The following is a 13,697-nucleotide window of genomic DNA, read 5'->3' on the forward strand; positions in this document are numbered from 1 at the left end:
CTATTTACCTTATCCAACATCTATTTACATCTCATTGGACATTTAATTATGCAAATAACTTGAGGAATATAGTTGTTTAGATTGATGTATTCTCATTCATTAATATTAGAGTTCTGTTACCAAGGAAACAAGGGAGAGAAGGAAATATCGTTTGACTTTCTAGCAGTGTCTGTCATATTTTACCAGATTCTTATCACCCAGTGTCAGTTTCTTTATTTGTTGAATTGGAGACCATTGGTTCCTCACAAGTTATTTTGTGAAGACTCAATAATCTAATGCATAAATACTGTAAGGAAAGTGCCATGCATAGTATAAGGTCTCAGTTAAAGCTGACACATTGTTGTAATTAGCATTATTTTCATTTTTCAGTTATCTTTTGATCTTTGCTGTATTTCTAGTGCCTAGAATGCTTTCTGGCACACAGAGGAGATAAACTTTTTTTAAATGAATAAATGAACTTCCATTATAGTTAGTTAAGATTTGGGAGTTGTAGACAACAGAAACTGATTCTGATCCACTTAATTCTTAATGAAAAAATGTTACTTGCATCTTGAAATGACAAGATAGCTGGACAGTCCAGCTCAGGCATGGACAGGAAGCCAATTACTGCTGTATCATTTAGGTACAGCTATTTTCATCCTGTCCTTGAATAACTCCATTCAAAATTTAAAGCCCATGAGATGGTCTCATGTGCCAAATGTGACTGAATCATCTGTCTCTTTCTAGATAGGAAAGAATAGGACACCTTGTTTTATAGTCCCCAAACTGCATGCAACTAGGAGAAGAAAGAATTAAGATGAAATCAATGGGAAGGTTCAAATCAGAAAGAAGACACAAATAAATGTCCATCACATGTTCCCATTTCTTTTAGTCTGCAATATTTCCACAAAGTCATGGTTGTGATTGAAGAACATACTCTGGCAGGAAAAAGAGAGCTAGCAACTTGGCCTCTGTTAACACATTAGTATCTTCATTATTGTCAATTAAATAACAAACCATCATCTTGTAAAACTGAGACTGACAAGGATTGCTTTTAAGGCAAAGATTACAGGATGTGACAATGAGGTCCTGGGTTTGATATTGAAAACCAAAAAAGGAAGGAAGTGAGGGAAGGAGGGAGGAAGGGAGGGAGGGAGGAAGGGAGGGAGGGAGGGAGGAAGGAAAGGAAAGGAAAGGAAAGGAAAGGAAAGGAAAGGAAAGGAAAGAAGGAAGGAAGAAAGATGCTGAAGAGACGTTATGCACTAATGCCAAATATAGGTACTGTGGCCTGAGATAATGACATCTGTATAAATAAGCCTTCAAAGGATACATTTCCATAAATTTAAGTCATTGTTGCTAAATATTTCATTTTCTATAATGATCACAATGCCAGTCTGATTTTGAGCAATTGATTACTGTCTTTAATAAAAAGTTGAAACCAGATGGTTTTCCATTTTGTTTGCCTTTATAGATGTAGCAGTGAATGTAGGACCATGACAACCTAGGAGTTTATTTTTAAGCATGATTCATAGTAGTTTTTCTACTATCATTATGCAAGTCTGTCAGTCATTTGGAATTGCTTTAATTAGATAAATTTTATTGGGATTTTTACAAATTACAAAATTAAAATTATTCTATTTATTTTATTGCTAGAAAAAAACTATATGACTCCCCAAATTAATTTGCCTAATTTCAAATATTTGTGCTACTACTGAGGGCCATTCTAAACCATTGTTTCGAATCTGATATACTGACCTATTGTATGTGCAGGGAGCTATAGAGCTTAATTAGCCTCCTTTAATGATTCGGGTCTAGATTTTTTATATAATATTTATTTAAGTATTAAAGGATTGAAAAGTTTTTAAAAGGTACACCTTGTTTGTTCCTGAAATGTGGAATTTATAAAACTTAATAACAACTAAAAACTCTACTTTTATGAAACAGATTTCATAACATTTTCTTCATTTTATATTATAATCATATTTATTCCTGTGATCCAGCATTAGGAAATATATATAAAAATACCATTAAAGAATGCATGGACAATTATAAGTTGAGTATTACACAACATAGAATAACTATGGAATTATTGAGAAATTAAAAATTCTTAACATTCTATAACTTGCCAATTTTTTCTTCGTGCAATAATGCTGATCTTTTTATTTTTATTTTTCTGCAGTGCTTTAATATATTATTGAAACTACAAAATCACATCCACACCAGTTTCTTGTTGACAGAGTGCATATTTTGAAAGCTTGAGATATTTTATAATGAAACATGCCATGTGGAAATTTTGAAGTATAGAATTCTGCCAAACATCTGAATAAAGAATTCCTCACCTGGTATGTAAGAGACTTCTCACTACCACCATGACCAACCAGGAGAAGTGGGCCCACCTCAGCCCCTCAGAATTTTCCCAACTTCAGAAATATGCTGAGTGTAAGTATTCCTATTGATAATATAACTTTATTTGGCATTCGCATTAAACAAGATACTAGTTATTTAGAAGAACAGATTATAGATCCTGGTTAGCATTAGGATAGATGTAGGCATGTCTTTTGTGTTTGTAAGAAGGCCCACTTGGGATGAAAATAAGGAAAAGGTAAATTTAAATCAAATATCATTTAAAAAAAGCAACTAGGATATTAGATGCAAAACGAAGCCTGAAAACATTACAGCTATACCAGAAGTAAAGCAAAAGGTAAGAGTTTGTGTGAATGAAAATTGATGATTTGGCAAATGGGAAGAAGAATAAACAGAAGTAAAGGGGGAAAGTGATGGCTTTGTTGTTATTGTTTCATTATCGCTTTTTCTGTTTGTCAGTGTGACATTAGTAAAAGGACTGGAGGCAGGGAGTCAGATGCATTCTGGAGTTGGAAGTAGAGGTTATTAGAGAGAAGGTATCAGGACCTTAAGCCAGCTTTTTCAAGTATGTGTGATTATACAAAAATTAGGCCATGGCAATCCGATTTATAGTAGTTTCTTGTCACACAAACAGTAAGATTTTGTTTACAAGCAGTTTTATTTTTAACCATATATTTTCAGAAACATGCTTCATGAAATGAGTTTCAACTATAAATATGAATAGCAGCTGGGTCAAGGTATTGAAGAGGGGAGAGGAAGTAACTGATAGATGAGAGGCACCACAAGTTGAATAGAAATGATGAGTAGAGAAAATGATGAGTGGAGAAAAAAACAACACATAGAGAATGTAATAAGATTGGCAAGAAGGGAAGGAATTTTGTGGTATTCACAAGAAGCTTTAGAAAGAGAAAAACAACTGCTGGACACAAGAATGGAAGGGGCAGCTGGGGATGTGTATGCAGAGAGGAGGTGTGGCATACAGGCAGTAGATTAAGACTTTGAAGGAGAGGCAGGGTTAAGAATTACATACAAAGGGGGATTTGAGATAATAAGAAATAGGATGATAATAGTGAATACTAACATAATTATGGGGTACATGTAAGTCAGGAACATTAATAAATACTGCATATTATCTGATAAGGCCAACTTTACAACTTTTCCGGAGTCTTCCTCACTTGAGGGCTGAAGTGTTCAGGGTGACATTGGGAGGATGTTGCTGGGTATTTGCAGTGATGGTGCAAAGCCATGAGAACGTGTGCATTTTTTTAGTCAATAATAAAAAGTACAACTATCACTGGTTGGGGGCAGAGATTTCTGACATGGAAACGTACTCCTCATATCTGAAAACTTTTGCGCAGCTGAAAGCACAGGTCATCCTCTTACCCATGAAGTCTAGAATGACTGAATTCTTGTCTATAGGCTCTGTGCTATTGTGTTATATCCAATAATTAGGTAAATAGTCTTGAGCATTTTCTCCTGTTAGAGTATTCTGCTTGTTACTGAAGGAAATACAGACATGAACAGAAGTGGATGCTCCCTTCAAGGATGTTTATTGAAGCCTAGAAACTAATGGATAAACGACTCTGTATCTAGGCAGAGTATTTAAAGTGCCGCAAAGTTTGGGGTTCTGTAGGACATTAGTGTACAGTTGGAGATGGGGAAAGGAAAATCTTTATGAAAGAAGTGGGATTTGAAATGAATCTTAAAGAGGCACCTCGGTGGCTCAGTCGGTTGAGCATCTGACTTCGGCTCAGGTCATGATCTCACGGTTTGTGGGTTTGAACTCCGCATCGGGCTCTGTGTTGACAGCTCAGAGCCTGGAGCCTGCTTGAGAGTCTGTGTCTCCCTCTGTCTCTGCCTCTCCTCTGCCTATGCTCTGTCTCTCTCTGTCTCTGTCTGTCTCTCTCTCTCCCTCTTTCAAAAATAAGTAAACATGTAAAAAATAAAGAAATTAATCTTAAAAAGTAGGTTTAAGGCAAATGAAGAAGAAAACAATATCGATAAAAAGAGAAATTCAGTGTGGTTTTGATTTGTATTTCCCTGATGAGGAGGGATGCTGAACATCNAATTCAGCATATATTTGAGGAAGGGAGAGAAATCATATTTAGCCATACCACAAATTAAGGCTGTAGGTGCAGTTAAGGATGTAAACATGAGATGGAATTAAAATATATAATGCTAAACTTGAGTTCTCCAGGAAGGAGTAATTGTAGAATTTTAATTTTAAGGGTAGAAAAACATGAAGAAGGTTAATTTGGCAAATATGAGAATGGCACATTGTAATGGAAAGATGATAGCATCCTTTCAGTGGGCTACTGGAATAGACTAAATACCATGGATGATTAAAGACAACAAGAAAAGCTTGGATTAAGATATTGTAGCATTAAAACTAACAGAGTTTGGGAAATAAGGAAATTGAGAGAGAGAAAGAAATCTATTCTAGTTCCAAAGATTTGACTTGAGGGCTGCGGCAATTTGGTGACATAATCCCCCAACTAAAGAAAACATTGACCCGGGTTTAACTTATATTGAATTTATCTGGATCATTAAAATATTTTAATGTTTATGGAAGCATTAATATAAAATAGGCAATTTATTACCATAGGAGCTAAATTATCACTCATAATAACTTTATTCAGGTATTAGAATTCTGTTTCAATTGATAATAGAATTTAATATTAAAGTATTGAATATGTTATAAACTATTAATTTCATTTTCTGGACTAAGGACATGTATGGTGTACTTTAATTCTATCATAAAAATGCTTGAGTTAGTAATCAATTTGTGGAATACCTGAAATAAGTGGTAATAAAAATGTCATAAATGTAGAAGTTGTAACATATTGGGACAAAGATTAATGAGCATTCAAGTAAACTGGTAGTAAGAAGTAACGTGGTATGAGAACATTTTTAAATTGATTTTATGAGGTCACAAATTAACCGATTAACTGAAAATAAAAAAATAGTGCAGATTCCATGATCTACTACCCTTTTTTTTAAATAAGCAAGACAATATGACTTAATCTTCCATGAAGTTTCCTGTGTAATTAGAAAGCAGAGAATAACAAGATTGGAATGTACCCTTGTGTAATACATTGCCTTTGTGAAAATATAGCTAGAAACAAACATTATTTTGAAGATTATAAAAGTAGTATATTTTCCATGCTATTCACATGTGGACACTTTTGTTATCAGCATTTAAGGATCAGATTTTTCTTAATTTTTTTTTTTTTTTATGTTTACTTATGGTTGGCTGGGGAGAGGGGGTCAGAGTGCGAGTGGGGTGGGGCAGAGAAAGCGAGACACAGAATCTGAAGCAGGTTCCAGGATCTGAGCTCTCAGCACAGAGCCCGACGTGGTGCTTGAATTTATGACCTTCGAGATCATGACCTGAGCCAAAATTGGACACTAACTGACTGAGCCAACCAGGTACCCTAAGGATCATATTTTTCATGTTGCAGTGCAATGTTGACAAAGTGACATTCATAGTCGATTAGAATATGGTACATTGAGGGGCACCTGGGTGGCTCAGTCAGTTAAGCGTCCGACTTCGGCTCAGGTCATGACCTCACGGTTCGTGGGTTCGAGCCCCAAGTTGGGCTCTGTGCTGACAGCTAGCTCAGAGCCTGGAGCCTGGAGCCTGTTTCAGATTCTGTATTTCCCTGTCTCTCTGACTCTCCCCTCCCCTGCTCACGCAGTCTCTCTCTCTCTCTGTCTGAAGTAAATAAAAAACACTTAAAAAAAAAAAAAAAGAAAGAAAATGGTATATTGAGGGCGTCTGGGTGAGTGGCTCAGTCGGTTAAGCCTCCATTTCAGCTCATTGGCTGAAATGAGCACTTAGGGCTCTGTGCTGATAGCTTGGAGCCTGGAGCCTTCTTTGATTTCTATGTCACCCTCTTTTTCTGCCCTTCTTCACTCATGCTCTGACTTTCTATCTCACAATTAAATAAACATTAAAAAAAAACAAAATTGTATATTGAATTCACTTTCTTGACTTTGTTTTGTAGCTTTCAATAAGAAGCTGTTTATATGCATTAAATTAAAATAAAAAGGTTATGAATTTAAGGTTAAATTTACAGCATGCTGGGACTCTTGGGTGGCTCAGTTGGTTAAACATCTGACTTTGGCTCAGGTCATGATCTCACGGTCCCTGGGTTTGAGCCCCATGTGGGGCTCTGTGATGGCAGCTGAGACACTGGAGCCTGCTTCACATTCTGTGTCTCCTTCTCTCTCTCTGGCCTTCTCCCGCTCATACTCTGTCTCTCTCTGTCTCAAAAATAAGTAAACAATATATTTTTTTTAATTGCATCATGCTAAGATTGTATGTGCAACATATCAAATAAATGTTTCACATGCTTTTGGGGGTTGGGGTAGGGCTGTAGACCTCTTGAATCAAGATGAAAGAATTCACAGAATCTGTACCCTAGTAAAACCAAATCACTCAACTCATTTCCTCAATCTATATGACTTTGGGTTCTCTCCACAACTATCACAATACACCCCATCTCTTAGTCTGTTTGGGCTGCTATAATGAAGCACCACAGAGTGGGTGACTTATAAATAACAGAAACTTACTTCTCACAGTTCTTTATGCTGGAAGTCTAAGATTAGAGTTCCCACATGGTCAGATTCTGTAAGGGCCCTCTTTCTGGGGTGCAAACAGCTACTTGTCCCTTCACAGTGCCCCTCACAAAGAGTAAGAGAGGGGCAGTCAGCTTCCCAGGGACTCTTAAGAAGGGCGCTAATTCAATTGGAGCCTCACACTCATGACTTCAGCTAGTTCTAATTACCTCCCAAAGACCTTTCTTATTGGAGGGTAATATAGCAACATGTGCATTTGGTGGGAGCACACTTAGTCCATTACACCCTGTAACTAGAAATTCTTCTTTCAACCTCAAGGCTTTTCTTGTGATTAACTGGGGGAAAATAAAGTGATATTGGCACAACTTTCCTAGTTAAGCAGCTAGCACACCAGATAGCTTGTTTTCAAATCCTGATCCTCCATATTTTATATTTCTCATTTTGGAAAAATTACTTAACATCTCTGTGTCCCATTCTTTGCACTTATAAAATGCAGAAAACAATAAATGTGTTAAGTGTTGTGAGAATTAAATTGAATGAATGAATAATGTATGTCAAATAATGATAGCAGTGCCTGGCAAGTTGTAAGGGCTGTAACATTGCAATTATCATTTTAATAGGAAGGGAGTGAGTGTGTTATGTTGGCGGTTTGAAAGTAGATGATCAATAGAAAAGTGCCACATTTTAGAACACAGTCAGTGTCTTTTTTTCCCCCTTGCTGTAAGACTAGATTCTTCCCACAAGGTAGAAACTTCTGGTGTTATTGGCAGCCTCATTTTTGTGTTGTCCCCACAAATGCTGAAGGCAGCTAACGTGGAGCCTGCTGTGGCTGCCTACAGCATGCTGAGACCATGCTCCTGTTTAGGGTTTCAGGCTGAGTCACTCCATGGGAAACATTTCCATTGATATGTAGGGGAGGAGTATAATTTTCTTTCCCACTCTTTATATAAAGTCATCCAAACTCTTGTTACAAGACAGAGAGCCCTCGCTCCTGCCGTGTAGAGAATTGAGCTTATCACATTATTAGTTTACCAGAGCTTCCTGCTGTGGTTTCATGACAGAGCAAAGGGTTAAGACCACTCCAGATCTTTTCATGGACGCCAATATTTTGTATGTAAAAGCTACACGACATTTCCAAGTGATTCATTATCTGCCCACATATTGTCACTAGGATTAGCTTTTTATTTGCTATATATAAAGTGTGTTATATTGCATGCAAATTATTTTTGAAAAATACTGTGTTATTATGGTGGGAACACTTCCAAATTTTCATAAATTTGATACTGTTTATAGCAGCTAGCATTGTGGAGAGTTGCAAAATTATGATGAACTTGTTCTTTTCAATAAGAACCAATATGCCTAATGTTTGGACCTAATGTACAATTTCTTCCATGGAGAGAGGTGTGCACCATGGCTTACTGGAAAGAGCACAAAATTTGCAGGCAGACTAATATTTGACAGTGTTGAGCCCAGCCCCATTTTGTGGTGATTAGTGGTGTGACCTTTAGAATATTACTTAGACTACCTGTGCCTGAGGTTTTTTGCCTGGAAAAGTAGAGTCCACCTCAAAACATTGTTGTAGGATTTAATGAGGCTTTGGCCTCAATATGTCTTCCTGGTCTCTTATCACAGTCAATTGGACTGAATCATGTGTGAACCTCAGTGGAGCTCTACCTAAAGTAGAGACAGATTTCAACATTCCTCCTACACTCCCTCCTACTGTCCCTGGAACCTCCCTCACTCTTCCTTTATGAAAAACATGGGGGGAGAAAGAGAGATGAGAAGAAAATCATGAAGCAATTGCAATAAAAATATGGTAAAGTTCTTTTCCATTTTAAGTAGCCTTACTCTCCTGAGAAACTGCACCCACCAGCATGATGATCTAATATGTCTTTGAGATATGTTTTGTGCTTGATCCATACAAGATGGGACACAGAGAATGGAGGGAAGCTGACCTGACCTCTTCCCCTGTGGGTATTTAATTTATTGTTAAGCAAATTTAGATCACATATTAACCCTCTTTCTAATTTGTCATGATGCATTTAGCTTTTTCTTTTGGCCTGTGCCCTGTGTTAGACTGGCTCTGTGTTGGGAGGCCAAACCACTTAATGATAATTATTCTTTGTATAAGACAAAAGAATGAATGGCACAGGGTCATGTAGCACAGTGATTGAGTGAATGCAATTTGAGGTCATATAAAATGAGGTGAGTTCTAGTGCTGTCATAGACCCCTCCATTTTCTTACCTATGTCCTAGCATCGCAATGATGATTCAATGTGAAAATTCACATAAAATGCTCAGGACTCAATCTGTTATTGTTATGATGAGGATTATGATGGTGATGCCCGAGGTAGTTTGATTAATATCAAAAGAAAACTTTTTAAAATAAATTTTTAGGCCTATCTACTTATACTGCTTATGTGAAATGTCTTGACTTTGCTCTGATACTTGGTCTGAAATTGGAATCTGCAACTCTGTTTTAGATAATACATGTCTCTCATTTCCGACCCTGTTTCTTCTGATTCACATTGATTAACTCAGCAGTTCCTGGCTCTGACCCAGATTTTATTTCTGGAATGTATGTTGGCTACATAATCTCTTTTGCCTCATTTCTGGCTCTGTTTTCTATTTGTTGTATTGTTTCAGACTGGATTTCTCTCTGTAGCTTCTCTTTGTCCATATATGTCTTAAACCTTTTAATACTTGAATTTGCAATGGTAAAAGAAAGTAATAACCATGAGTATCTAAATTTCCATTATTTTAGTATCTTTTTTTTTTTTTTTTTTTTTTTTTTTTTTTTTTTTTTNTTATTTTAGTATCTTAATGGCACAGAATTTTCAATGATTTTTTAGATATCTTTTGTTTCAAACTTTTCAAACTTGACCAAAAAAAAAAAAAAAAAGAAAGAAAAAGAAACAAAAACAGTTTTATTAAGACTTATAGTCAAACAACCTTTAACATTGAAGTTAGGACTTCTATGAAGTATCGGCCATGGTAGACCAAATTATGTCATAAAATATCAGTGGCTTAATGAAATTGGCATTGACTTCTTGCTCTTATTTCCAAATATGAGTGAGAAAATGGTTAATTTCATGTTGTCCTTGATCAAGTCAAGTAACATGGAATAGTAGTCAACCTCAGAAATTGGCAGGTGGTGTGGCAGAGACAAACAGAGAGCTTGAAAATTGGGTGCTGGCTCTTAAGGCTTTTCCCTGGTGATGATATTCTTAGATTTGTTTTGCCTAAGCAATCCAAATGACTACGTCTAATTCTACGTGAGCAGAGAAATGGAGTATTTCTGTCTGCCCAGTGTCAAGGAAGCACCAAAATATTTGGTGAAAACTAGTAACGTGGCAAGTACACACAACTGAAATACAACCAACCATTTACTTTGGGAACTTACTCTTTACGCTTCTGTTTCTTTATGCTTTATGCTCCCGTTTCTTTGCCTCTAAAATGAGGATGATAACTCCTCATCGAAAAATAACAACAGTTATTTTATCACTAATATTAATATGATACATTCATAACAAATGTTATCACTGGCAATCATATATCTTGAATACATACTTCATCTTCAGTACAGTTATAGATTAAGAGTTGCTACTTTACAAAAGTTTCCTTCATCGTCACCATCCCCATTATAGCAAAAGTGCTATACACACATACAGATGTGAGTACACAGACTAGAGGAACATACTTTTAGTGAGTGATCATTATTCAGGCAACAATGCTTAGTACCTTTTATTCTCAGACATTATGTTTGGCTTTGGGTAATACAGAAATGAATATTGTGGTGCTTTCAGTCAAAGGGTTTAGTATTAAGAGAGACTAATAATGAGGCGGATGATGATAAAGCAATGAAACACATTTTCTGAATGTTATATGTATATATAACTTTTTTTATTGATATGTAGTTACTTACAAGATTGTGCTTCTTTAATGTTTAGTGTTTGAGAGAGAGAGAGAGAGAGAGAGAGAGGGAGCAGGGGAGGAGCAGAAAGAGAGGGAGACATTGCAGGGCTGGAAATCACAAACCATGAGTTCGTGAGCTGAAATCGAGTCCAATGCTTAACTGACTGAGACAACTGGGCGCTCCTAAGATTATTTTAATTTTTGGTGTATAGCATAAGGAATTAATATCTATTGTGAAATGATCACTATAAGTTTAGTTAGTATCTTTTACCATACACAGTTACATTTTTTTTTCTTATATGAACCTTTAAGATCTGTTCTCTCAGCAACTTTCAAATACACAATATAGTTTTATTAACTGTAGTCACCATGTTGCACATTATATTCCCAGGACTTATTTATGATATAACTGGAAGTTGTATATTTTGACCTCCTTCATTCATTTCACCAAACCCACATAATCCACCCTCCACCTCAGGCAACCATGTCTGTTTTCTATATTGGTAAGTTTAGAGTTTTTTAGATTCCACATAGAAGTGAGATAATACTGCATTTGTCTTCTGTGTCTGACATATTTCACTTAGCATAATACCTGAGACTCCATGAATGTTGTCATAAATGGCAGGATGTCCTTTGTCATGGTTGAATACTATTCCATATATATGGCACAATTTCTTTATCCATTCATATGTCTACTGTCACTTAGGTTGTTTCCATGGTTTGACTATTGTAAATAATACTACAACAAACATGGGGTGAAAATATCTTTTTGAGTTAGGGTTTTATTTTCCTTTGGATATATTCCCAGAAGTGGGATTGCTGGATCATATGGTAGCTCTGTGTTTACTTTTTTGAGGGAATCCATGCTCTTTTTCATAGTAGTTGTGCCAATTTACATTTCCACCAACAGCATACACATTTTCTCTCTTTTTTTTTTTAACATCTCCTCCAATACTTAGGTTTTGCCTTTTTGATAATAGTCATTTTCACAGGTTGAGGTAATATCTCATAATGGTTTTGATTTGCATTTCTCTGGTGATTAGTGATGTTGAGAACCTTTTTATGTATGTGTTGGTATATGATCTGCAAATATGCTTCTTTCTCACACGCCTTGGGAATTTTAGTTTACCACCTCTGCTTTGTACTCTGGGGTTAAGTGGTTAAGAATGAATTCTATTTGCTATGGACTTGTGGGACCTTCAAACAGAAGCCCTACTGGCCACCAGACCCAGATGATTAAGGGATGCATCATCTGGGCAGCAGCTACAAACGCCTGGTACCAGTTATGTGTACAAATTCCTTTCTAATAGATACAAACAACTTGGAGTTAATCAGAGGGAGAGTGCTAGCTTCCCTATCTCTGGGGAGTATTGCATTTGGCTCGTTAGATGTGTATTAAGTTAGAAGATTGTCTCTTAGGCAACAGATTTTCCTTTTCTTTCAGTTTTATTGAGAAATAGTTGACATATATCACTGTATCAGTTAAAGGCACACAATATTATGGTTTGGTTTATATATATTTTGAAATGATTACCAAAATAGGTTTAGTTAGCATCCATCTTATACAGGTAAAATGAAACAAAAGAAAGGAAAAAAGTAAAAAAAAATGTGCTTCTTGGTATGAAATCTCTTAGGATTAAGTCTTTTAGCAACATTATTGTGTCTCATACAGCAGTCATCACTTAGTCACTATGTTATACATTGTATACCTAGTATTTTGTGTATCGTAAAAGGGGAAGTTTGTATCTTTTGGTCACTTTCCTCCAACTCCCTCTCCCATGAAGCCTTCATCTTTGGTAACCACAAATCTTATCTCTTTTTATATGAGTTTTGTTTTTGTTTTTTGTGTTTTTTTAAAGATTCCACATATAAATGGGATCATATGGTATTTGTCTTTATATGACTTATTTCACTTAGCATAATGCCTTCATATTCCATCCATGTTGTTACAAATGCATTTCCTCATTTTCAATGGTTGAATAACATTACCACACATACACACATGTGTGCACGTGCATGCACACATACACACACACACACAACTTATTTATCTTGCAGTGTACACTTAGGTTGTTTCCCATGTCTTGGCTCTTGTAAATAATGCTGCTGTAAACATGGGGGTTCAGATAACTTTTTTGAGTTAGGGTTTTCATTTCCTTTGGTTATATTCCCAGAAGTGGGATTGCTGGATCATAGTTCTACTTTCGATTTTGTGAGGTTCCTCCATATTGTTTTCCATAGTGGCTTCACCATTTTACAAACCCACCAACAGTACACAACTGTAAATACGTTAAGAACTATTTCTCAGGTTAGGATAGCCTGTCTCCTGGACAAAAACCCCATTGGTTTTCAAAGCTCAATGTTTTGGAGTCCATTTCTCAGGTGGAGGTAATAAGAGGTGGGGAACCAGATGTGGGGTTCAACCCCTTTGCTCCTCAGGATGAAGCTAGTAGTAGTAAGTTTCCTTCTGATTCTGTGTCACCATGGTTGGGGTGGGATTTATTGTGAGATTGTGTCTCAGTCCCTTCTACCTGTTTCAATGTGGGTTTTCTCATTTGCCTGATGTGTAGAAGTCATTCAAGTTTATGAACTTCTTTCATATGGAATTCTTCTATATATGGCTATAGGTTTTTTGTGTCCATGGGTGGAAGTGAATTCAGGAGCCCCTGGTATTACCATCTTGAATCAAAATCTACGCAAGACACTTGAAGAGCTTTTAATTCTTCTTCATGTAGATAGAAGTTGAGAGGGGAGTGGGATTTTAATTGTAACTGAAAGTATTGGATAGGAATAAGAGAAGTAAGGAAACTCCAAGCAATTATCAAAACATGTGCTGAGGCATAAAATACTGTGACACA

The 13,697-nt window shown here is 36.3% G+C and overlaps 1 protein-coding gene across 1 annotated transcript in view; it reads left to right on the top strand.

The window, feature by feature from the left end:
* Positions 1 to 13,697, top strand: part of DGKB (diacylglycerol kinase beta) — a 688,394-nt gene that overhangs the window by 52,045 nt on the left and 622,652 nt on the right. Inside the window, exon 2 of the mRNA XM_077757671.1 lies at positions 2,159 to 2,418. Within this exon, the coding sequence (XP_077613797.1) occupies positions 2,349 to 2,418 (70 nt within the window). The 5' untranslated portion in view covers positions 2,159 to 2,348. The remainder of the gene's footprint in view (positions 1 to 2,158; positions 2,419 to 13,697) is intronic.

This window comes from Crocuta crocuta, unplaced genomic scaffold (assembly GCF_008692635.1).
Source record: "Crocuta crocuta isolate KB4526 unplaced genomic scaffold, BGI_CrCroc_1.0 scaffold62, whole genome shotgun sequence".
Taxonomy (NCBI): domain Eukaryota; kingdom Metazoa; phylum Chordata; class Mammalia; order Carnivora; family Hyaenidae; genus Crocuta; species Crocuta crocuta.